Genomic DNA, 26,987 nt, shown 5'->3' on the forward strand with positions numbered 1-26,987 from the left:
AATTTCCCAGTTCTCTCGTGTTTAGATACTTTCGTATGTATTTACGACCAGTTATTTTGGGGTTTTTGATACTAATTTGCAGGGGAATTTTGGAACGTATGTTATATTTGAATGTTACGAAATATCTCTAAGAAATCTATCTAATTGACACATGAGGAGCACAGATTCCGATTCCTAAATTTTCATTCTTGTGAAGCACAACTGTCTCTTTATACACACGAAATAATTACTGCTATCGCAAGGGGATATCAGGTTGGTTCCATTGTTTCTAAATTTCCAGATGGCTTCACACAGCGTTGTTCCCAAGTGACTTGTAATGAAACTCTGCGTTCTCAATTGGGCGACTCGATTCGTGATTTCCTGTCAGGGAGTTCATAATTTGAAGTCATCGACGAGAAGTCATCTAGAGAAGCCGAAGTGATATCTGGAGTTTCCCAAAAAACTGTTACAATGTTTCGTTGTTCTTAATCTATATAAATCATTTAGGAGACAATTTGAGCTGTCGTCTTGCATTCTTCGGAGGTGGTGCTGTTATTTGACATCTCCTGAAATTGTCAGAAGACAAAAACGAATTAGACAAGACATCTGCTTGGTGCGAAAGTCACAATTGACACTTAAGAAATAGAACGAAAACTTGTATGAGGCCCTGCACATGAATACTTGGAACGTCCGTTAAATTTCGGTTACACAGATTCAAATGTTGTTAATTCAAGTAAACACGTAGGAATTACAATGAGAAACAAATTGGAAATATCGCGTAGCAAATATTATGGGGGTGGCGAACCAAAGAGTGCGTTTTACTGACAGAGCACTCAGAAGATGCAGCAGGTCTACCAAAGTGATTGCGTGCACTATGTTGGCCCGATCTCTGCCGGAGTACTGCTTCGTTGTATGGGATCCTTACCAGATAAGACTGAAGGAGGACATCGAAAAAGTTTGCAGAAAAATGAGAGGCTGTGACGTAAACGTGTTGGGGTAGCAATGATATGTGGTCGTTGGCATTATTGCCCGGCAGAGCCCGTTTGGCGGTGATTGGGCGCGTGGTGCAAGTCTGTTTGACACGACGTCGGTGATGTCTGATGGAGATGATAACCTCACAAGCACCCAGCCCCGAGTGAAGAAAATGTGCGCAGTGGCTGGGACACGAACCGAGGGCCCGTGATCTACATGCATGGATGCCAGCCACCAGACCACTAGTTGGCGATTATTAAAAAAAATGCTTGTTCATTGTGGTCAGGGCTTTTCACGAAATTTCACTCACCTGGTTTCTCGTCCCAATGCCACAATATTTCAGTGATTCCCACCTGCATTGGGAGAAATGACCATCGTACTAAAATAAGACACACATTCACACACTGCCGGCCGGTGTGGCCGTGCGGTTCTAAGCGCGTCAGTTTGGAACCGCGTGACCGCTACGGTCGCAGGTTCGATTCCTGCCTCGGGCATGGATCTGTGTGATGTCCTTAGGTTAGTTAGGTTTAAGTAGATCTAAGTTCTAGGGGACTGATGACCTCAGTAGTTAAGTCCCATAGTGCTCAGAGCCACATTCACACTGGAATATCTACGTATTCATTTGTCCTGCGTGATATTGCAGAGTGGGTCGTTAGGGGAATAGTCTGGCAGTCGGTTCATCGAACCACTTCCATAGACTTACGTGGAAACTACAGAGTTGTGATGTAGATGTAGAGTCCGCTTCATGTAACTCAGAACTTCAGGAAGCGGAGGAGCCTTACGAAAAGGAGAGATTAGAAATTGACTAAAACCGCATAAATCTACCCTCCGGGCCACAGTACTGTCCTGGCTTTAATCAGCAAGATGACAGTAACATCTCCCTCTAGCTTTTAAAGCAACTCTCTTTAAATGGTTGCAGATGTTACAGCAACAATGATTCTCAGCTCTGCTGTGCGTATCTAAATGAGCTTTTTTTTCTCGTTTGCACATGGAAGTGTCCTACGACTGTTCGGGAGCGTTTTTCCTTCTCTCTTGCCTCCTGATGAGCATCCCTCTGTTTTTGTGCCGTTTTCTCGGGAGAGTAACTCGTCGAGGAGCTGTGGCGCAGCTGTTTCTTACGCCCAGGGGACCATCTGCATGACATCCTGACTTACCCACGGTTGGTGCATGCCACCGTGGACGGATGTTTAATCTGCGGGTATTCTTAAAAAACCTGAAAACCAAGAAAGTCCACAAAGATAAACTTCAAAGAAATAAAAGCTTTGTAGAAAGAGCGGAAAGGCGCTTGCGTGCGCCCGATGTCATACGGATGTGATTTGTGACGGCAGGTGAAATGTCTGGTACGATGTACATAGTAATAGGGCGCCTAAAGGAAATAGAAAGTGCAAAATCATATCATCTACCACTGATGGCACAGAAAAAATTTGAATATGGCACAGTCTATTACTTGCAAGTCTTCGATGAAATTGTATTGTGGAGCGATGAGTCGTCTCGACACTCTCGATTATTACTCTTACTCGTGTCGTTTTTGTTCGGGAATCAAGGTGTGCGGACAAACTTTGCGCACACTTCTGCCTTCCTTACAACATTCTGGAAAATGTCTTCAACACTTGATTTAGAGATGCTGCACCATTGTGATTTGTGACACAACAGTCCATACGCGGTACGACCGCATGTCCAGTGCTTAGCAATTACTGCTCACAACTGACTGGTCCAGAACGCTTCTGTTGTTCACAGTTGTTAGTTCAAGCTGCCACCTTAGAGCGCTGACGTCACTTATGTACCAGGAATAAAATTAGTCTCCCAACTTCCTGGACGGACGGTGTAAGTTACCAGTTTACCTAGGATTTGTGTGCTTTGTGAGAGAATTTCACTAGATTTCAATAAAATCTATAACACCTCTTGAAAAACGCACCTTCATGTTTGCTAGTAGGACTGGAAATAATTTCCAGTGCGTTAGTTTATTCTGTTTTCTGTTAAATATGGTGATGACGTATTTTAATCGGGCAGACTCTCGTTGGTGAGTTTTTGTATGTCTAGCTGTTGCAGACATAGACTACTAAACGGGCGTCTTGTTGAACTACAGAAGGCCGGCCGGAGTGGCCGTGCGGTTCTAGGCGCTACAGTCTGGAACCGCGTGACCGCTACGGTCGCAGGTTCGAATCCTGCCTCGGGCATGGGTGTGTGTGATGTCCTTAGGTTAGTTAGGTTTAAGTAGTTGTAAGTTCTAGGGGACTGATGAACACAGCAGTTAAACCGAAGATTGCAATAATGTCTAAATCTGATAGTTGACAATCAGTGCATATGGCGATTTAACGCTTAAAACAGTGATCAGTGGACTTACAACTTTACATTTGCTTGGAGTTGATCAAATCGTCTAAGCCTTCATAAAGTATAGCATAAGTACTCGACAAATACGGATTTCATCAATGTTATGTGAACTAATTGATGGCTGCAGTCGATTCAAAGTGTCTGATCCTGAAGTTCCCATGTACTAAACGGTATTTGTAGCTACGTGGAATGTAGCTATTGATAAACCAAACATGACACCATATCTCAATATTTATTTCGTGAACAACTCATAAAAGATGGACATGTTTATGCACTGTTGCCAACTTTCATTTGGTTGAATTACAGAAAAATTAAAAATAGTTATTGCAAGGCCATGCGAACTACCACATCAACATGTCACTTTAAAGTGACGCTTGGCATCTACCACAAATGTATTTAAAAACATCGTCCTCCTCACCAGTTCAAAGGATGTGAAATCACAAAACGCCGTGTAAAATGTATATTGTAATAAAGTTCCCTCAAGGCAACCGCTGTTTCCAATTATAGTAATATTAACTTAGTTTCTCTGCTGCATATTAAACTTGGTTGAAGGTATATTAAGGTTGTAGCAACCATATCTGAGCCCAGTGTTATGTCCTCAAAATTGTTCTGTGTCTTAGCAATATAAAATAAGTGAAATATTTAAAAAGCCTGAGAATTTATAACATACCTTCAGGATATGTTAGTGCTGATTCCAAAACTACTCTTAGAACTTGCGAGTCTGGATTATTTCCGATGTTACAAGGATTTCATATTCTAATCTATATTTTAGCAATACGAATCCAGCAGATGCGCGTGGATTACAATATCGTATATGTAAAACACGACCTTTCGTCGTCCAGCATATAGTTAATAAATTTTACTTCTATAGTGAGTCTCAGAATTGAATCTGATTGTCACGCAACAGCTTTCTTCGTTCATTTGTGATACAATTCTGGAATCAGCTAGCAGTACTGTAGTACAGTCATAAATACGTCTTACGTATAAAAAATGGAATTCATTTCATTTTAAATGTAATCACGTTCAAAGAGTTCGTTGTTAGATGCCACGATCGACTTTCTTTGGATAGTAAATTAAGAAATTATATCACAATTTTCAGTGCGAAACCCTTCGAAAACTGGCTGAGGTGTGCAAATTGAACTCAGGAAAGGCAGAAGAGGTAAATAAATGAGTTAGAGCACAGACTGGGAAAATTAAATGGAGATGTTCGGGATGTGTAACCAGGAGAATGGAGGGTAGTGGGTCCTAGAAGTTCTTCCTTGGCTAAGGAAAGACTGAGGAAACGACTTAGCGGAATGTAAGAAGACGACGTTAGACAACATGTATTAGCCGAAGATCACAGTGGCTTGATGCGTGAATGTGTCTAAAGGCGGACTCACTTCACCACTGCATGACAAGTGGCTGATTGTTTACACATGATAGATACATGACAAGTAACAACTGTACTCAACTTCCTGTTGATTGCAGTATTTGAGTTTCACTTTGGGGTTCAACATAAAGCACTTCGGGTATCGGCGTCTGTAATCAAGAAAAAGGTCCAAAGGAGCAGCGTTATATATTCTAGCAAAAATTGTTTTATTCCCGATTAACTGGTTGAAAGATATGATGATTTGGACTTCCTCTCCGGGTTCACTTAGACTTCATTTAATAAACGAAACGCTATGCCCATTGTCCTCCAATACCTTCACATTGCAGTAACCTATCTGAGTGCGCAACCCCTGCAATCCCGTCGGGCGGCAATTTGTGAGACGTAGCTGTCGTGTGGGTTGTCTGCGTGGTGTGTGACACGCCAGCATTTGGTCGAATGGTGTATGCGTCTTTAAAATCTGTGTGGGTGTTAACGACAAGGGGGTCAGAATTAATGCGCTCATAGTGCATTTTATTAGAAACGTTTTTTCAAAAAAATCCACGGAGTTACAGGGAATACGAAGTAATGCCAGAGACTCTCCGGTCTGTAAACGAATTCCTATCTTACATTGCAGGACCAGTCTGTATTTTGTGGATGTGTTCTGAATTTCACCTTTACCAAAATTGATGCAGCACAGTGTGGTAATAGCTTGTTAACTACTGCAATATTGCGGTGTAATGGTGGTAAAGTTAAAACAGGTCCAAGACTTGAGACTTTTAATAGTAGGGATGTTATTGCCTATCGTACGTTACAGATTGGAGAGGTATATAACAGAGAAAAGTTAATGGTACAATGCGTAGGCCTATGATAATAGTGTAGTGAGATGATAATTCTTAACCTAATGTTTGACCTAGTCCGATTAGCGAGAGCCCAGTTTCTTTTTTTCTTCTGTAACCAACTGTCAAATAGGGATAAATTTCATCGGGGGCATCTATATTTGCTGATTTTTTAAATTTTCTAAAACAACGGCACATATAGTCCAGTCAAATAGCAGATATACCTTGCAAAAGGTGGGGTAGAAGAGTTTATTTTTTCAACTCGTTCATATGGTTGGAGAGATAAGAAAACCGAGTTTTGCCAACAAAATTTCGCTTGGGAATACTTTCTTGGAAAATTTCGGCCTTTTTTCAGTTTTTTCAAAATGTTTTTTTGCTCCTATCGCTTTAACGTCTACATTTTTTTAAAGAACACAAAATTCTGTACAAATTTGATTCTTGCCATTTTTTCTACTCCCAATATCTAAGGCGCTACAGCGCCTCAAAAAATACCAAATTTTCAAATTTTGAGCATAGTGCCAAGACACCTTATTTTTGAACACTATTTTTTCAGTTTCTGTTTGTGTAGTGTAAATACCTCATGTTACATGTTGGAATTTAACACCTCACTTTCAGGTATTCAATTTCTCTGTATGCAACATGAGGATTGCTGGGCACCCAACTATTGTGATTCTTACATCACTACCTGAAGTTCAATATGGGCCACCTCAGCCCTGGTATTTGTAAAACTATAAATATAAAAATACATCATTAACACACACACACACACAATAAATGGTCTCAGGAAACTGAACTATTATTAGCTGCAATAGGCAACCTAATTAGGTAATTATTCTTGTGTATGAAAGCCACACAGTGGAAATCAAAAATAAGTAGCTTTATTACAATTAAAATGCATTGTCAGCTACTAAAAAATGTTGACAGTTCTGGGTGTGTAATACTTGTAATATCGCACTTTAGCGCACTTGAGACAGATATGAGCATCACTTCCACCGTTTTGATGGGCGAGGTTCCTCAGTGTCACCAGAAATACCTCGAGTTACGGATTCAGGGCCTGTACATAGAGTTGATCCCAGATTGACCTCTTCTTTAAACAGCGAGTCAGCCTCAGGAAGTTAATTGATTTCGTCAGCGGTTTCCTCAACATCCTCCATAACATCTTCTTCACTGTCTTCATACAAAAATTTTGGCACGTTTTCACAGTTGAAACCAATACATTTCTTGCAAATTGAAGAACATTTCAAACCCGCTTTTCTGCAGGAGCACGCTCCGCCACAGTTCAGCTTGCATGAGCATGAAACAATGTGAAGAAGTGCTTCAGGTGCTGGATCTTGGCTCATTATAGCGGGTATTGGGACCGTGGTCACTGTGATTCCAGCCCCATTTCTCAGGTGGTTTCCAGTTTCCCATCCAACTTTGGACTTGTTGGTAAGTCCGCAACGAATGATGTTCAGCATCTTGTGTAGGTGGCAACCGTGCAAGATTCAGTTTGCTTTTTGTGACAGACTTGGCGAACAGCTGGTATCGCAAATGGTCTAGTGTGTGGGAACTGCTGACACCTCCACTATACAATGCGATAGTAACCTGTTCTGCTGTTATTATTTATTCACGGGTAGCATGCGGTTAATTGAATGTGCAAAGCGCTGAGGTTAGGTGTTCATTTTTCGTAACAATATTGCAGTACTTAATTTTTCCTTGACCAAAAAAAAGCGGATGTTGTATCACATCGCCGGCCGGAGTGGCCGCGCGGTTCTAGGCGCTACAGTCTGGAACCGACTGACCGCTACGGTCGCAGGTTCGAATCCTGCCTCGGGCATGGATGTGTGTGATGTCCATAGGTTAGTTAGGTTTAATTAGTTCTAAGTTCTAGGCGACTGATGACCTCAGAAGTGAAGTCGCATATTTTGAAAAAACTGAAAAAAGTCCGAAATTTTCGAAGTTTTTTGACTGCAGAAAGTTTTCCCAAGAGAAATTTTGTTGGCAAATCTTTCCAACCATATGAACGAGTTAAAAAAATAAACTCTTCTACCCCACCTTTTGCAAGGTACAGGTTTTTTTCTGACAGTTTCACTGGACTAATATGAAACGAACACTGAAAAAACAAGTAACTTTATTTCCCTTCGGAAGTATGGCATTTTCATGGTTTCGCAAGTCAAGCATTAATCGTGTACACGAAGAAACCAATGCAAGAACAATATGTTCTCAAGCTTGGTCTCCTAAAACCACTCTCTCTGTATGTGTAACTCCTTTGGAATGGTTCCTTCGTTCAGATATGATACATACATTTCGTCAGTATCACACAGTAGTATTCGTGTACTGCTAATGAACTGTAGAATATATGCGTAAAACACATCAGTCATTTAGATAGTTAAAGGCTTTTCACAGTTCATTCAGATAGTGGTACTTCGGTGAATACTGATAGGCTGGCAGTGATGTGGCAGTATCACTGGGAAACTTTGTTTACTTAACACTACTATTACTCATTTGTGGAGTGACTGTTTTTTCTCTCTTCTTTGAGGTTCTTCCTTGGGATTTCTTCCGTTCTACAGCAGTGTATTATCGCCTGCATTAATACCACGCGCAGTCATAAAGTTTTAATTATCAACTCCAAGAGATCAAGCTGAGACCATCAACCTTGGCGATGTTATTTCTTCTTTATATTTTCACTCTCCATGAGAGATGACTTGACGGGGCCGGAGGTGTCGGTTATAAAAGTCTAAATTTTGGGTGTTCAGGAAAAGATCCACCTACAAAATCACATCATTAGTCTGGAAGTGCGTGCCAAGCAATGCTTTCTTGATCTGAGGGGAGAGTGTGAAGTCTGGAGAGTATGAGAATCAGGTAAAATTTGGTAGTCCAGAGATGCAGCATGTGTTCCTTCGGCAAAGTTGGCTGGGATATTATCGTGCATCGAATACACCCCGTGGGACAGCTTCTCTCGACGCTTTGCCTTTGCCGTGCCTATCCCATCATGCGCCAGACACTTCTGCCTCCCGCACATCATCGGCGTCGAGTTGGTAGCTAGACTCCAGGCGCTGTTCCACGAGAGACAGTACGTGCCGACCGCTGAGAGCGCACCATGGGTTTGGCAGCACTACGGCCTATAAATACAAGTGCGACTTTTGACAAAGTAACCCCCAGCAGACACCTACTTCGCCGACAAGCAGTGCCCGCATCAGAGGCAATGGCGCTGCAGTCGGGACTCTAGATGACATCCGCGGGTCACGAGCGCACCAAGCACCGCTAAGGATGTTCAGATATCACCATAGTATCGATGACTATACAGATGAGTAGTAGTCAATTCGTACAGCGATACTACTCCAATGAGTACTCCAAAGAAAAGTATCGACACCTACTCCTATCGTATTTATTTATTTTTTTTATTTTTTTTCCCAAAAGGATTAGCACACGTGTACTAGGTATTATACTTGCTTCCTTATTTTATGTAGTCTTACAAATCACATTGAATACTATTCACGTTTTCGGAGGTTTCCCAAAAAGTACATGCAGCAATTTTTAGGAGACAGCTTACTTCTATTGTGAGTATAGTTGGCCCAGCTTTAGAAAATAAACTCTCACTAGGCACTTACCCTGCAACGGCGATAAGATATTCTTAGGCATATTTCTACAAAGGTAGAAAATGTCTTTCTGCCTTCCCATTCTGCAAATGGATTGCTCTTTAAAGATGTTGAAGGGTATGACAAATAGAGAGATACTTGCACACTTTGTTTCCATTTTTTTTCTGTGCTCGTGCGCTAGCTTTGCGTCATGTTTCCAAAAGTAGTATTCCTGTGCTACAATAGACGAAGCAGCATCAAAGTTGTTCATAAACCATACTTTCGAGGTGCTGTGTCGCATACTTTTAGAACGTGAGCTGCTGGTTTTTAAAACCGTGGGTCCAATAAAGAAGAAATTGCTACATGGTCAGTTTATTCTTCCTTCCTTCTGCTCTCTAAATAAAACACCGTCCGTACGTTGTTTGACATCTGCTGAGACTCTGAGTAAGAATGTAGAATTACTTTAATGTTATTAGAAAGAAAAGAAATTCAAGAAATTTTTAGCAGTGTTCTTAAGGGTTTCATGCACGGATTACGAATTTGTCGTAAATGCAGGAAATGCGTAAATTCTAAGTGTCACTATGGGTGTCGAAAAAGACGTTTCCCAGCGCTGTACTACTTAATTCTATTTTCCGTATATTATTTCCGCAAAGGACCTTGTAACTTCGAAAATCAAAATGATAGTTATTCCTAGCTAGATGGTGGTGGTGGTTAGTGTTTAACGTCCCGTCGACAACGAGGTCATTAGAAACGGAGCTCATGCTCGGGTTAGGGAAGGATTGGGAAGGAAATCGGCCGTGCCCTTTCAAAGGAACCATCCCGGCATTTGCCTGAAGCGATTTAGGAAAATCACGGAAAACCTAAATCAGGATGGTTGGAGACGGGATTGAACCGTCGTCCTCCCGAATGCGAGTCCAGTGTGCTAACCACTGCGCCACCTCGCTCGGTCCCTAGCTTAGACAGTGAATGATAAATTAAATAGCTGATCAAAAGTTAAAAGTTAATCCAAGAAATAAGCCTGTACAGGTACAACCATTTTCTATCAGAGGACGTCAATAGCGAATCAATAAAAGAAAGCTTTCTATTTATCAACCTTTATGAAGAAAAAACATATTTGTATCAACAATCGAGGCTCTTACAGTAACTTTAGCCGCTTAATCAGTTTTTTAATTAATTTAAAAGAAAGAAAAAAATACTTCTGCAGCGTTCACAAACATGTTTTGAGATCAAATCATGATCAGTTCAGTACACTGAAAAGAAAAAATAAACAATTTTCAATTTAAAAACACAGTACGTGCATGAAAGAATCAATTAAGCACTTACTTTCGTTCATCACAGTGAAGATCTACCTTTTTGGCAACGGAATGCATTTTGGATACGTATTTTTCACATTTAGAACGTGTTTTTGCAATTGTTGTGTCTTTCAGATGACATTTGTGGTGGCATCGTGACACCTTTGCCTTTCTTTGGCTGACTGCGTCCCGCTGTGACTTACACTGCAGATTCGTCGCCCCTGCTATAATTTTGAAAGTTTTTGCGAAGGAAGAACGTTGTCCATCGCAGTCTCCAAGCTCTCTAGAAAATTTCTGTAATTCATTTTCCTCTTTGATTTGATTTATGCCATGCCGAGTTGTTACATAAAATATCGATGCACCATGTTGCTACTGTATTTAGAACGGTTTGTCTAGAAAAATATCCAGATTGTCTTCCTGTTTCACGGTTTTCTTCGCGACCATCCTCTCTTCTTTCTGCTTCATCATCATCCTCCGTTCGCTTGTAGTTTCATGATCGGATATTTCTTCTCGGGCTTCCAGCCGCGTTGGGTGGTTAAAATCTCACGAGCTTTCTGCCGCGTCATTTGCTTCCTGTAACGGCTGGTTTTCTTTTATCATTTGAAGAAAACTACTGCAGATTCGCATCGAATGCTTGTCGAAGCTTTCGGCGAACATGCTCTTGGGAAAAAAGTGTTCCGAGTGGTTCAAAAAATTGAAAAGTTGTGAGTTTGACGTGAAAAACGACGAGAGCGAGAAACCACCGAAAAAGTTCGAAGACAAAGAATTGCTGGCGTTACTGGATGAAAATTATATTCAAAGTCAACAGTAACTTGATAAACATTTGAATGTGACGCAAAAAGCCGTTTCCCTTCGGTTGAAAGGTATGGGAAAGGCGCAGAAAATGGGAAAATGGGTTCCGCATGAACTGAATGAAAGACTGCAAGCAAATTGAATGACCACTTGTGAAATGCTGCTCGCCAGATACAAAAGAAAGTCCTTTCTCCATCGAATAATGGCAGATGAAGAAAAACGAATATATTTTGAAAATCCTAAGCGTCATAAATCATGGATGAATCCTGGCAAACCATCGACATCCGCTTTGGAAAGAGGACAACGCTTTGTGTTTGGTGGGATCAGAAGGGTGCTATCTATTATGAGCCACTAAAACCTAGCGAAACCGCTAACACAGACCGCCCTCATCAACAAATGATCGATTTAAAACTAGCATTACGTGAAAAACGACCGGTATGTGGAAAAACGCAACACAGTCCTATTGCTCCATGATACGCCCCATCACACACATAAAAACGGGTCAGGGAAATGATCGAGGCTTTTTCTCCAGACTTTTCTCCGCCCGATTATCATCTGTTTCCATCAGTGGGACACGCTCTCGCTGAACAACACTTCAATTCGTATGAAAATGCACGAAAATGGCTCGCTGACTGCTTCGTTTCAAAAGAACAACTGTTTCTTTGGTGCGACATTCATATCCTGACGGAGAGGTGGGAGAAATGTGTAAATAGCAGCGGAGATTATTTTGAATAAAATATTTATCAGTTTCAAAGAACAGAGGTGTAATTATTGCAACCAAATTCCGGTTTCATACTTCTACCTCTGGTAAAGATGGAAAAAAATGGTAGCGCTCGAAACTGGTAATAGCTGGCTGGCTCCAGTCTCGTTACTGTCATTTTTTTTTCGTTCAGTTGGAGTGTTTACTCCGTATGTATATAAAATTCGCTAATACAACTGTCATTTTTTGTGAAAAATTACTTCTAATTACATGTCGCACACAAAAATCCAGTTTTCATTGCAAATATAAATTTGAGTACCAACCTTCTACAAAAATTTCATAATAACGAATGTATAAATTTAAAAAGAAAAGAACGTAATAAATAATTTTTTTCCGTCCATGTATTTTACGGTTCACGGAAATGCTCTTAGAACAGGCACCGTTGATAAAAAATTTGTCTACCACGAATCGAAGCTAGCGTCCACCATGTGGCAGGCAAGCACTCTACAACACACATTGCTTGTCGAAAAATCGACTTTACTTTAGCGTATTAAAATTGGTTGGAAAATTTCAAACTGGAATCTCTCGAGAATTTTCGAGAGTTGTGTGAAACTGCTTTGGTAGTTTCATGTTTGAGTTCTGAACTCCGTGTACCACAAATATAAAAAAAAATTACAAATTCGATTGCTGTGTGGCCTTCCTGTTAGTACAGTTGGAGGCGATGGATTTGGAATAGATTTTGAGTGCTAATGACGGGGAAATGAGTTAAGAGTACGTACATTTGCCGTACTACGTTAGATTTGCACTTTGTCTAACAATAAGACGAGGGTACTAAACACATCACAAGTTCAGTTTGACAGGGACGGATGAAAGTGAGTGACCACTCCCGCATTCATCTTAATCTGCTCAGGGATATCATGGAAAAGCAAACTCTGGATGGTCAGACAAGGATTCGAAGCCCGCTTATTCGGAATTAGTCCAGTGTTAGTTTACCTTAGCTCGATCATAAACACAATTTTAAATTAATGGACGGCAGAAGAATTAGCAGTGTTTACAGATCTGTGTTTTCTGTATGCCTCATAAGATGAATGTCAGGGTGGCATTTAGAAAAGGGCACTGCCGATTTTCTTCGCCAATAGTTTTTGCAACGGAGCTTCGAATGAATCCTCTTCGATGAAATGTTAATCTTCAATATTTCTTGGTAATATTTTCACTAGACAGTAACGCTCACAAACATAAAAAAATTTTTAATCATACCGTTATTTGACGACGTTGATTGTTCTCTAAATACTTAGAGTAGCGCACGAACATGCGACTACAGTTCGACGCAGGTTGTCGATGTGTTAGATAATTTGTGTTTGTCGCCTGAAAACGTAGTGAACTACATAAATTAATCTACGAGATCTAATGAAACCGTCTAAATAGTTTATTTTGGTTACGTTTGAACCCTATTCATTTGAAAGGGGTCATGTACATACCTACAGAGGTGTACATAGCAGACCAAAATTATTTCAGGTTACTGATTCGATTCTCACTAGGCGCAACATCTTTGCTTTTAGTTTTATTTCATTCCTGTATTTGCAAGTATTATCGAATAGAGATGTTACATGAGAAATACTGAATAATAATTTTCAAATGAAAACCTGTTTTATTTTTAACTACTAACCTCATGAAAAGGAGAGGCTTCTTACTGTTCAATGTGTAGGGTGAGTCATATGAGACGTGACACCCCTCTTATTTCGTAATCGAAGTTTCCGACAAAGGACAGTACGCTATGGAGTCACGTACTGTGGTATGTAATATTTTAGGTTGGTGCATAAGTTCGTTGCGTTTTTCCGTATGTTCAGTAACCACAACAGCTACGCATATAATAAACAGAACAGATACTTCGGTCTTCAATAGTATATTCTCTTTCACTATTTACAACGGTCTGGAGTAACTTCTCGAATCCGTGATTGTAGAAATCACATGCTTTTCAGGCGAAGAAACTGTCTAGCCATGTTCGGAGTATATTTTCATCCCGAAAGGAAGTTCCTTGAAGTTAGCTCGGTAAAGAGCGGAACAGGTGAAAGTCTGAGGGCGCAATATCGGGTGAATAAGAAGGGTATGGAGTGACTTCCCAACCCAACTCCTGTATAGTGCTTTTTTGGCACTCTAGCAGAACGCAAGAGGGGTTATTGTGAAATAGCATCACTTCATGCAGTCGTCCTTGTCGTTGTTCTTCGACTGCGACTGCATAAATGTCAGCAGAGATGGTTACACCTCGGGGAAGCAATTCGTAGTGTCACACCGTCGCTGTCCTACCAGATGCATAACAATAACTTTTGTGGATGCGCACAGGTCTTTGTACGGGGAGTTGCTGCGTTGTTTGGGCTCAGCCTCTCCTTTATTTCCTTATGTTAGCATAAACACTCCGTTTTTCGTCACCAATAATGATGAAGCTTAGAAACGTGGAATGATAGCATTTAACCACATTTGCCTGTTATCGAGTACTCTGACGTGGGTCATTGTGAGTTAATACCTTTAAATGATCATCATCAAACCCCGAAGGACTTCCTGAACCTGGAGGGCCACTAACAACTTAAAGATCCTCCTCAAAACGAGAAAACCGTTTTCTTGCTGTCCTCTCTGCAACGGAATTATCCTAATACACGGATCAAATGTTTCTGGCTGACTTCGCTGCTGTCACCCATCTACTGAACTCGGACAGAAAAATATGTCGGAAATGTTCCGATTTCTCCACTTGCCACTCCGTTTTCTAGCATCCACATCCACCCGCTACCTCCAGATGATAAAATGACAATAAGTAAACTCAAAGAACAAGTTAACTACAGTAAAAAAATGAAAAATGACAATCGATAAATAAACCCACAGCAACCGGAATAGTAACATGCAAAAAAAAAAAAAAAAGCGCTACGAACATACGCACAAACCTAATAGAATCTGAATTCTTGTATCGATCGAGATATTGAAGCAGTTAATATATTTTAAAATTTCAACGGCATTCCCGCGGTGATAACACCGTTTCCCGTCAGATCACCGAAAGTAAGCGCTGTCGAGCTTGGCCATCATTTGCATGGATTACCGTCCGGGTGTGCCGAGAGCTGTTGGCAAGCGCGGTGCGCTCAGCCCTTGCGAGGCCAATTCAGGAGCTACTAGACTGAGAAGTAACGGCACCGGTCTCGAAAACTGACAAAGGGCGGGAGGGCGGTGTGCTGACCACATGCCCCTCCGTACGCGCATCCGGCGACGCCTAAGGACTGAGGATGACACGGCTGCCCGTCGGTACCGTTGAGTCTTCAAGGCCTGTTCGGACGGTGTTTGTTTGCGTGTTTTTTTTTAATGGAATGATATACTTTTTTAAATGCATCCGAAAGCAATTGAAAATACGAGTACAGTGGTATAATATTTGTTAATTCGCAGGTTCAAACTCTTCACAAAGGAATGCGAAATGTATTCTAAAATTGAAAAGCAAGTGGGCCGAAATCGGTTATTGCGTTGTAAATGCACTCACGCCGGACCACGCCTTTGTATGAAGCCTATCGATTGGTAACTTGTCGACACTCCAGAACCAGAAGAAACTGCATTGTCTATCGGCAGGTCATTTCAGCTTCAGCATTCTTTCAAGCAGGCGTATACACCAATGAGTAGAAGTTAGACACGCTAATTTTATACGGCAAATGTCAAATAAATCTTATCGAAATGGGAATGGAAACCTGCCTGAAGAAGCTATTTTTTCAACAAAAACCTGGAAGCATGTGCACATTTGATATAGTTTCCCTAAGAATCCTCTGATGGGCCAGAAGCTAGGACATGCCGTCGTTCCGTATACAAAACTCGTAGGTGAACCTGTATCTGTGTCATAGAGAAAATGAGATTTTATCTTAGTACAGTAGGTCTGTCTTGCAGCATATAACGACCGAACCTGACACGAAAGTTCTGCCTGGCGGCGTTTACACAAAATAGCAGGCTCTAGTCTCATTGCTTTCCAGTTTTAGTGCATTTCCCGGACCTTTTTTTTTGGAAAATTTTCAACGTTAATTTTAATTAGCGCAGTATCATTGAACAGTCTTTCCAAGAGCTATTGAATTCAGTAATGAAAAAGTATACTGTTCCATTAAAAAAAAAAATTCTTTCAATAGCTCGGTTGATACCAGAGTTCAGCGCATTATCCACACAAAACGTTACGTGCCCATCGTCACTGTGTGAACTGCGAAAAACGTCGTTTCGACATCTGGAACCGTTCAGGAAATATAAGGGATGTTACGTCTTACGTGACTCATATATTTCATATTCGGCATTTTTGTTGGGAATTTTTGTTTGCTCTGAATATGTAAGTTTTCATGTAAATAATAATTCAAAAGTAAAATGTCATTTTTACCAAAAAATTACGCTGCAGTATGTCTCAATTTGTGATCGGGTGAAACGAAGGCTATATACACAGCTACTGACACTTGTATAAGCATTCCAATTTTTATATACACAAAAGCGCTCGGAAATAATGGAAGTCAATCTCTTAAAGAGTTTTTAAGAAGCGCATCGTACACTAATTTTAGAAATTTGTCTGGGCAGTGATCGTATAATTCCTGCATGAAGAAAATTGGGGGAGGGGCAGTCGGTAAGATCGCCTGCAGTGTAGCCGTGTATGCTGCCAGCAGTACATTGTAGGCTGTCTGGTTGTCGTATCGAAGATGTCGGAAAAAAGAGCCCGTGGCACTGCTTAAAGGGTCCTTACAGGCTCAGTAAAAGTTTAACAATATCGACGCTAGCTCAGTATATTAAAGTAGATTTTATTGCGCAATACACAGCGGTTCTTGCCGAAACGGAGAGAAATTAAAGTCGCTTCGAATTTCCGAAAGAAGCGGGAAAAAGTAAATGATTAAATACCAGGAAGTGAGGTGGAAGACGCCGATGAAAGCATCGTAGAGTACTTCGAAAAACAGAACTCGTGATTGATCAGGAAAAACGAATAGCTCGTTGTCCTAAATAGCCGAAGAAAGTGGAAATCAAAGTGTCATGACAATTAGCTTAGGTTACATTTTATTTATAGCAGTTCTCAGAATTGTCTCGCTCAGCTCAGATCTCCAATGACCATAAACATTTATTTTTCTTACAACAATTGCCACAGCACAGACATCAGATGATGTAAGCTTGCAATCAGTAAGTAATTGTTTTATTTGGTTTCCGGTAGCTGTCTCATTAGATAGATATCATACGGCACATGTACGCGATAAATTTGACAGGTCACTTCTTTAATTTGTAATTAGTTGTTGTTGTTGTGATATATGAATCCATGTTGTTGTGAATGAGCCGCTAGTGCGTTAAAATGTTCACTGGAAGCTACTGTGACTTCTTTTGCCCGTTCCGCATAATTTCTGCTTATGTTTCGTAAGGAAGCCAACTCAGTTGCAATACACGCGAGGTCCATATCACCGAGCATAGACATGTTCGCCACGAAGGCAGATGCGTAGGAGGCGACTCTGCTCCTTCATACTGAGCGGCTGCCAAGTGGAAAAATGAGTTCAAATTTGGTCAGAAGCGTGCCGCTACCACAGAAATTACTGCAAAAATGCATAACAAGGTCATGGAGGATTGCCGGCGGGAAGTGCGTGAATTTGCTGAAGCTGTAGGGATGTCATCTGAACGGATATATCACATTTTAACAGTGGAATTCGATACGAGAAAATTATCTGCTAGATGAGTGTCGCGACTTAACGCAGGATCAGGAACGCATCGGAATGGAAGTATCTGAACAGTGCCTTACACTTTTTCAGAACGACCAACAAGGTTTTTCGCCGGTTTGTGACCACAGATGAATCTTCAGTCCACTACTGTACCCAAGACAGAAAAAATGTCACAACCATCAAAGAAAGCAAAGGCAATACGATCGGCCGGAAGACTCGTGGCGCTAGTTTTCTGAAAGAAGAAAAGTACTCCGCCGATAGATTGTCTTCCTACTTGACATACATTTACAGTACTACTCTAACCTAGACCAACTGCAGCAAAAGATGAGCCAAAAAAAGACGATGTTTGGCAAAGGAGAACGCCACATTTCACCAAATGCGCGCCCGCACACGTGTCGTTGCCACGGCAGAAATAAGTGAACCAAGATAAGAATTGTTGCCGCTCCCGCCTTAACTCGCCTGCTTACGCTCAGTCAGACCTCGTCTCTTCCCAACCTCAAAACTTCCCCCGCTGGACGGAAATTCCCTTCAAACGAATAAATGACAGCCCAAGTTACCGGTTATTTTGCAAGTCTGGAGGAATCTGATTTTCGAAATGTGAACAAGGCATTGGAGCGTAGCTAGAACAAGCGCCTTCATGTACTAGAGACTACACTGAAAAATAGTTTTACTGGGGTAATTTCTTTATATTTGATTCCGAGAAGGGTCCAGGGTTCGATTCCTGGCCTGGTTGGGGCTTTCTGTGCCCGGGGAGCGAGTCTTTGTGTTGTCGTCGTCATCATCATCATCATCATCATCATATCATCATCATCATCATTCGTGACAGTGACTAGACTGGATTGTGTAAAAAAATTGGACACTGTAAAAATTGGGTCTTTCTACGGGCGCTGATGACCGCGCAGTTGAGCGCCCCAGAAACCAAACAACATTATTCCGAGAACTTTCCAAACTACCCTCGCATGAACTACTCAGGCACAGACATGATACAGGATGGAGTGGCGTTTCGCTATTTGTCATCCAAGCTCAGTTCGACTCGATACCAAGCAGGCTTAGGCTCATTGTTGCTGCCAGAGGTGGCTGTTTTCGGACTAATTTTCGCACTCTGTTTTACCTGCAAATTCAGGGATGCGTTGATACTAACTAAGCATACATCATTATTTTTGAAACACTGTAGCTCTTTGTAAATAAATAAATAAATAAATAAAACAGAGTAAGTGCCCTACTGAGAGTACAAACTCAGTTCTGCGGTTCGATTTCCGGTTGAGCCGAGCATTTGTATTCAGTGTTGTGGCAGTGTTGACTTTCCAAGAGATTACGACATGGAGAAGGTAATGATTGCGCCACTGTGTCACATCGCTCGCCACGTGTTAACTGGCGTGTTTTGGCTTTTGCAGGGTCCGATGCCGAGCCCGCCCCGCAAGAGGTCCCGCGTGCAGACGCCCTCGCCCGTTCCTCAGGTGGTGACCAGTACGCCATCTAGCTCTGCCAGGGAAAGGTAAGCAACAACTACTACTCTCTGACAGTATCTTACCGCCTGTCTGCTGCTTAGTGAAGTATGCATTACCCTTAGCTGTATTTCGCAGATCGACACCAACGTGCTTACCTCACATAGAATTCGTGCACCAAATTATTTCGTCGTTTCTGCACATACATCTGTACTCTGCAAGGCAGTGCTAGGTTTCTGGCGTAAGATACTTGTGTTCCCATTGTCTGCTAGCCGCTTCCCTCGTCCTTTCATGAATGGCGCATGGGAAGAATTAAACATTGTGGCGGTCTGCTGTCGGGGAGTGATTTATTGATTGGTCGTGTACTATCTCATTTGGTGCCTTCCCCATTCTGTACGCCAACGAATAATAATAAAATAAATGTCAAGTGAATTCTCTTTTGTTAAACTTGGCCCTGACTAAAATGCTTTGCATCAGTCTCTGTGGACATCAGTGTGGTGCCTACAGTCGAATAGTAAAAATGTCAGTTACCTAAAAACAATCATTAACTCAAAAGAGTAACCACCTTGCGCAGTTCGCGATTACTTCTCAGTAAAAGCTACTGCTTCAGAGTGTATTACCACAAATTAAAGTCATAGATCTGACTGAACAGTCACTTCAAACTACGCAAAAAAACTAATAAATTGCTCTAACGCATTTTAACTATACATGTCCATAATACACACATCAAAAAAAGTGTTGCATCATCCCGGTTCCCAGAACTCCGGAAGATAGACGTTGACTGTGGATATTGTATCACAGACACAGTCCCTTTGACTGTTCAGAGACGTCACTACACCCGCCCAAATATGTAAACAACAATGCATAAGCAGTGCCTGTTAAACGGAGGGAGCTCGACAGCCGATCAGTTCCAGTAATTCAACCGAGGAGGAGATACATGGCTCGTGTTGTCTGTAGTTCAACCATGCCTAGACCGTCAATACCGCGGTTCAGTCGCGTCCGCATTGTTACTTTGTGCCAGGAAGGCCTCTCAGCAAGGGAAGTGTCCAGGCGTCTCGGAGTGAACAAAAGCTGTGTTATTCCGACATGGAGGGAGTGGAGAGAGAGAGAGAGAGAGAGAGAGAGAGAGAGAGAGAGAGAGAGAGAGAGAGAGAGAGAGAGAGACTGTCGATGACATGCCTCGCTCAGGCCGCCCCAGGCTACTACTGCAGTGGATGACCTCTACCTATGGATTATGACTCTGAGAAACACTGACAGCAACACCACCATGTTCAACAATGCTTTTCGTGCAGCCACAGGACGTCATCTTACGACTCAAACTGTGCGCAATAGGATGCATGATACACAACTTCATTCCTGACGTCCATGGCGAGATCTATATTTGCAACCATGACACCATGCAGCGCGGTACAGATGGGCCCAACAACATGCCGAATGGACCGCTCAGGACTGTCATCACGTTCTCTTCACTGATCAGTGTCGCATATGCCTTCAACTAGACAATCGTCGCAGACGTGTTTGGAGGCAATCCGGTCACGCTGAACGCCTTAGACACACTGTCTAGCGAGTGCAGCAAGGTGAAGGTTCCCTGCTGATTTGGTGTGACATTATATGGGGCCGACGTACGCCGCTAGTGGTCATGGAAGGTGCCGTAACGGCTGTACGATATGTGAATGTCATCTTCTGACCGATGGTGCAACCATATCGGCAGCATACTGGCGAGACATGAACCCTATCGAACATGTCTGGGATGGATTGAAAAGGGCTGTCAATGGACGATGTGACCCACCAACCACTCTGAGGGATCTACGCCGAATCGCCGTTGAGGAGTGGGACAATCTGGACCAACAGTACCTTGATGAACTTGTGGATAGTATACCATGACAAATATAGGCATGCATCAATGCAAGAGGACGTGCTACTGGGTATTAGAGGTACCGGTGTGTACAGCAATCTGGGCCACCACCTGTGAATGTGTCGCTGTATAGTGGTACAACATGCAGTGTGTGGTTTTCATGAGTAGTAAAAAGGGCAGAAATAATGTTTATGTTGATCTCTATTTCAATTTTCTGTACAGATTCCGGAACTCTCGAAACCGAGGTGATGCAAAACTTCTTTGATTTGTGTACAAAACAAATACTGTGCTCCATGAATGTCAGTTCAGTCAAAACTGGCGTGGTACAAAAGGAGTGATCCACATCAGTGTGTGAAGAATAAAATACTGCGATCGAATGTAGATAATTATATGAATGCGTGGTGTATGGTCTTTCGGAAATGTCCGAAAGGATTGACACCACGCATTCATATAACTGATTTGCCTCGATGGACAATGGATTCACCTTCTTCAGTGCGGGTGCACACGTACGTCCGACCTCCTGCGGGAATCTGAGTAGCGAGCATGGAGGAAATGGACAGGGTTTACGGATAGGTGCCGCTCGGTGGGAGTTTGGGTCTGCCGTGAGGCGTGCCGAGGTACTCCGCGCAGTTGAGATAATACTGTGTTTCGGATGGCGCAGCGTTTAAGGCACCTGCTTAGTAAGTAGGATATCCCAAATTCGAATCCTGGTCCGGTTCCCATTTTCCCTCGTCGCCGCTAATACCGTTTAATGTCTCGATGCAGCTGACATCAGTAATCTCCTTTTCTTTCCTCCCCTCCCTCCACCTTAAATTTATATAGAATGTACATAAAAAATAAATTTATGTTCTTAGTTTGGCAGCAGTGACCTCCCAATGTTCTTTTTGGTTGATAAAATCCCTTGTGTGTACGATGTACTCCAGGATTAAAATAATGTAGTCCCGGTCGTTCTAGTTGGTCACAACCTCCGTATCAGCTGTAATTTCCCACATTTTCTCGTTGTGTTCATTTCACGGATCGTACGTGGGAGGAAGTAATAGGTTGCACTCTTCTCGCAAGGTACTGTCTTGGAGTTTCTCTAGCAAACCTCGCCGTCACCCACAAAGCCTGTGTTGTTAAGACTGCCACTGGAGTTTGTTGAGCATCACTTGCTAAACTATTCTGTGACTTTATGCGCCGCTTTTCATCAAATGTTCTGTTAACTCTACTGCGTGAAGTTCCCAGACTGATAAACAATACTCAAGATTTGGTCGAACCAGTCTTCTGTAAGCCTCGTCTTTCGTGGACGAACTGTTTCCCTAAGACTCCTGCTATGAGTCTCAGCCTGGATTCTGCTTTCCCAACAGTTTCTTTCATGTACTCATTCCACTTTGGGTCGCTCCAGATGGCTAGTGCTAGCTGCTTTACGACATTTATTATTTTCATTGATTTAAGCCGGCCGAATAGTCAAACCCGTTAACGCGCCGTTTCAGGCATAGGCAGAGGTGAGCTTGCTCTGGATCGATTCCGCGTCACGGTTTAACGAAGAGTGCTGGTATGCCGATGTAACGTATGCTTCCTTTCTGGCAGATAATAAAGTGCGAAAAATAATTAAATCGACCAGAAACTATACAATGCATGAATAAATGCTTGCCTCGACAAAGATAAATTACAGGTGGGATGGCACGATGTGGTCACTGTTATGACATAGAGACAACCTTGTAAATAGAACAACCACAGCTATGAGTAATCATAATGGATGTTAATAAACCGCTGCGTTTAGCCCTTTATTTTTAGATCACTACCGGTTTCGTGGCAAAGGCACGTCTTCAGGTTAACATACACGGAAGAGAAAAAGAAAGATAGACCTGGCTAATATCGTGTACGGCCCCCACGAGCACGCAGAAATACCGCAACACGACGTGGCATGGATTCGACCAGTGCGTAAAGTAGTGCTGGAGGGAATTTACACCATGGATCCTCCAGGGCTGTCCATAAATCCGTAAGAGTACGAGGGGGTGGAGATCTCTTCTGAACAGCACGTTGCAAGGCATCCCATATATGCTCAATAATTTTCGCGTGTGGTAAGTTTGATGGCCAGTGGAAGTGTTTAAAATCAGAAGAGTGTAGAAGCCACTCTATAGCAATTCTGGACGTCTGGAATGTCGTATTGTCCTGCTGGAATTGCCCAAGTCCATCGTAATGAACAATGGACATGGATGGGTGCAGGTGATCAGACAGAATGTTTACGTACGTGTCAACTGTCAAGTTGTATCTAGACGTATCAGGGGTCCCATATCACTCCAACTGCACAGGACCCATACCATTACAGAGCCTCCACCAGCTTGAACAGTCCACTACTGACACGCAGGGTCCATAGATTCGTGAGGTTGCTTCCATACCTCTGTACGTCCATCCGCTCGATACAATTTGAAACGAGACTCGTCCGACCAGGCAACATGTTTCCAGTCATCAACAGTCCAATGTCAGTGTTGATGGGCCCAGGCGAGGCGTAAAGCTTTGTGTCATGCAGTCATTAAGGGTAGACGTGTGGGCCTTCGGCTCCGGAAGCCCATATCGATGATGTTTCGTAGAATGATTCACACACACTGACACTTGTTGATGGCCAAGCAATGAAATCCGTAGCGATTTTCGGAAGAGTTGCACGTCTGTCTCGTTGAACGAATCCCTTCAGTCGTCGTTGATCCTGTTCTTGCAGGATCTTTTTCCGGAGATTTGATGATTCACCGGATTCGTGATAGTCATGGTACACTCATGAAATGGTCGCACGGGAAAATCCCCACTTCATCGCTGCTTCGGAGATGCTGTATCCCATCGCTCGTGCACCGACTATAACACCACCATCAAACTCAAATGTTGATAATCTGCCGTTGAAGCAGCAGTAATCGATCTAACAACAGCCGCAGACACTTGTCTCATATAGGCATTACCGACCGCAGCGCCATATTCTGCCTGTTTACATATCACCGTATTTGAAAACGCATGACTGTACCAGTTTCTTTGGCGTTTCAGTGTATAGCTAAAACATTAGACACAAAAAGCGTGGGAACAAAGTTCCAACGTTCATCGTCCGTCAGAACAAAACACAGCTAAAAGACCGTATGTCATGGAATAAAACAGTCGGAATCCGATGCGATGAGAGGATCCAACCACCGTATCAGAATCCAGTTGTTTTATTCCATGACATACCGCATTTTAGCTGTGGTTTGTTCTGACGGATCGACTTTGAAGACAGGAAACTACTGCCGTGACATCGAATATAAAAGTTTTAAAGTTCATTGACATAGTGATCGGTAACTTGACTGTGTAGCGCAAAAGTGTAATGGTCGTTGAAGTCGCTGGTTGGACTCTCGCTAGTAGCAACTATTTTTTTTCTACTTTTGTTAAAGATCCATATTTACTAAAAATAAAAATTTTACGCAATAATTCTTGAAGTGAATCATGTTGTTTTAATAGAATTATTTTTGTATTTTTCGTTATTAATCGAATGAAAAGGCGAAAATTAATGAAATACTTTGTTTCTATAGATTGAACAGTATTACTGATGTATATATTTTCCATTTATCAACAAGTCATTTCGTATGTTTGTATTAAATTTTAATTCGTTTTCAAAGGAACATTTCATGCTAGGCATTCAGCGACCGACAACAATGTCAGTAGGATTGAATTTTTTTTTTTTTACTTAAAATTGCTCGAAAATCTACTAAACTTAAAAGGCGAGTTCTTGGAACTTCTTTCTTTGAGAGTTTCGTATTGGTTCAGGTATTTATGTCCGGACACTGACATTCAAATCCTAAGGTATGAAAACAATCTTTGGGCCAGTCAAGTCTCTACCTCAGATATTATAGAAGACGGAATTTGTGTAAAATTGAATATAAATATGGAAGACTGTACCCAGTATCCAGTTCTCGCGGCTTTTTTCAGGCTTCTCCTCAGGATGAAATGCAAAATTAATGACAAAGAAAAAGTCTGTCAAAGCTGACTGGTCGCTGTTTACTGCACTGATATTCAAGCAAATCGTCTTTATCCGTTGCTTGCCCACACTATTGTTCATGGTATCATGTTGGAAATTCTGGCGAAAATTTAGTCAGTCGTAGAAAAAGACAAAGTTAAGTATGAGCACCGAATCTCCGTTCCGCCATTGCTAGCGAGACTCGGTACACACGAGACTTGATGTCCATATAGTCCTGCCCCGTGGCGGCCGGAGGTGGAACTTCGTGTCGCGTGCTGCTATCTCGCGGCAACAAACTGCACTGCCGGTCTCTCGCCGCAGTACTGCCATCGCGTAGGTAACGGGGAAACTAATATCCAAATAACATTTTGTTAGTCTCTAGTGGTGTTCTTATTTAAGATTTTTTTTGTAGTAACCGCAACAACTAAACTGCCAAAACTTACCTACTGTCAGCTAAAATTACAATGAATCACTTGGCATCAAATGAATAACACGATGTTGAGAGCAACTACAAAAACTCAAGGTGTTCGCAGGCTGCTTTATGATTCTTGAGGGGATTTTTGTTCTGCTGCAACTACAAAAATGCGTGATGTCTTTCACCAGTCGCGTTTTACTTTATTGAAGTAAAGCATCATCAGCAGTCTGTAATTAACTTATTTACATATTGGTTTGCTTTTAGATCGAAAAAAAAGTTCGTTAAGATTAAGTTGATTTGTACTTACGGCGATTGCCGGATGATTTCTCGGTTACATCGGGAAATGCCGTCTGCTATCACATCGTCGTTTTTCTGCGTTAGATACAGATAATTTTGGTCTATCTTTTAGTTGTGTTGCAGCACTATGCAATGTATTTCTTAAGCACATTTACATATTGATAGATTGCGGCCGTTACGTATTTTTCAATAAACTACGGGAGCTTCATTTTCTCACTCAATGAGGTACCGAATCTTGTGCAAATGGGGCACATTTTATGCTGTTACATGAATAGTACAATCTCGTATTCGGTATGAAGCATAATAAAGGATAATTTCTAATTAGTAGTTGACAATGAAACTCGTAGCTTGCAGTTTTCTTCCAATACAGTTACTTCACCTATTGTACACCACCCAGTAAATGGTCAAACTGAAATTCGTATGTTCAAATCCCAGCTATTTCCATCTTTTGTAATCAATGAACTTCCATCAACGTTTTATCAACGTGCTCTTTAAGAGCCTGGTTACTTTTCGTAGTGGATACAGCAAAGTATAATTCGGAAGGCAGCTGACAGGGTAACGTCGATAAGAAGGTGCTCCAACCAGTGTTTGTCAGAACAGAGAATGAAAATACCATGGCAGAATTACTTAATTACGTAAAAAAATTCTTGCGTACTCTAAAAAAATTATATGAAGTACCAAATAAGCTCTCTGAGTAATACAGAAATTGTGCAAGCATTTGTCGTAATGTAAAGTTCGTTAGAAGCGCTAATACGTGGATTTTGAGAGGTCAGGACACTGTAGTTTTTCTTCTTGACTTTAAATTTCTCAGAAGCATGTCGAATTTACATTCAAAAAAATATAGCCATGCTAACTCCAGTGTAAAATATACTATGGAATATTTTCCAAAACGTTATGCGAATATTAGAAAAACTCATCTGACCTAATTAAGATGGCAAAGGTGTTACGTATTGCAACCTGATAGTCTTGGATTCGTAATTTTCTATGTTTGAAAAGCACAAAATAACCGAATCTCAGTCCTTTATATACCTCATCAAAGGCTACGTGTTTAATTTGTTACCCCTCTTCTATAGTTCCAGATTTATCGGGTATTTAACATTCTCGTTTCCTTTCATCTGTAGCCAGTTGATCATCGCTGCTGACGTACTGTCATAGGCTTCTTTTCATCTAGTAGGACCGAGCAAAGAACTTATTTGGCCCATTCTCCCAAATAAAATTCACTCCCCGTGAATGGAAGTTTCTGAAACACATTTAACCAAACAGACGACGTACGGCAACTGCGCAGTAAATAAGTAGAATTCGCCAGGTAGGGACAGAGTAAACTCAGTGAAATATTTGCTAATAAGTACTGGGGTTCCCAACATTAGCAGAATAGCAAGGCACGAAAAGTTTTGTAAATATTTACCAAATGATTGCTTCAAGTTGTAAAGCTAAATTTGCCGTGTCAATGACAGATTAATCAAATCTAAGATGTACAATACTACAGACATGAACGGCTTTCTCAATTCTTTTTGAGGTAGACGTGATTTTAA

General features: G+C 41.7%; 1 protein-coding gene across 3 annotated transcripts in view; it reads left to right on the forward strand.

The window, feature by feature from the left end:
• The window catches only part of LOC126419844 (cytospin-A), a 538,973-nt gene that overhangs the window by 177,540 nt on the left and 334,446 nt on the right, over nt 1–26,987 (forward strand). For all 3 annotated transcript variants that reach the window (XM_050087094.1, XM_050087096.1, XM_050087095.1), the window contains exon 2: nt 18,886–18,986. In XM_050087094.1, the coding sequence (XP_049943051.1) occupies nt 18,892–18,986 (95 nt within the window). In that variant the 5' untranslated portion in view covers nt 18,886–18,891. The remainder of the gene's footprint in view (nt 1–18,885; nt 18,987–26,987) is intronic.

This window comes from Schistocerca serialis, chromosome 9 (assembly GCF_023864345.2).
Source record: "Schistocerca serialis cubense isolate TAMUIC-IGC-003099 chromosome 9, iqSchSeri2.2, whole genome shotgun sequence".
Taxonomy (NCBI): Eukaryota; Metazoa; Arthropoda; class Insecta; order Orthoptera; family Acrididae; genus Schistocerca; species Schistocerca serialis.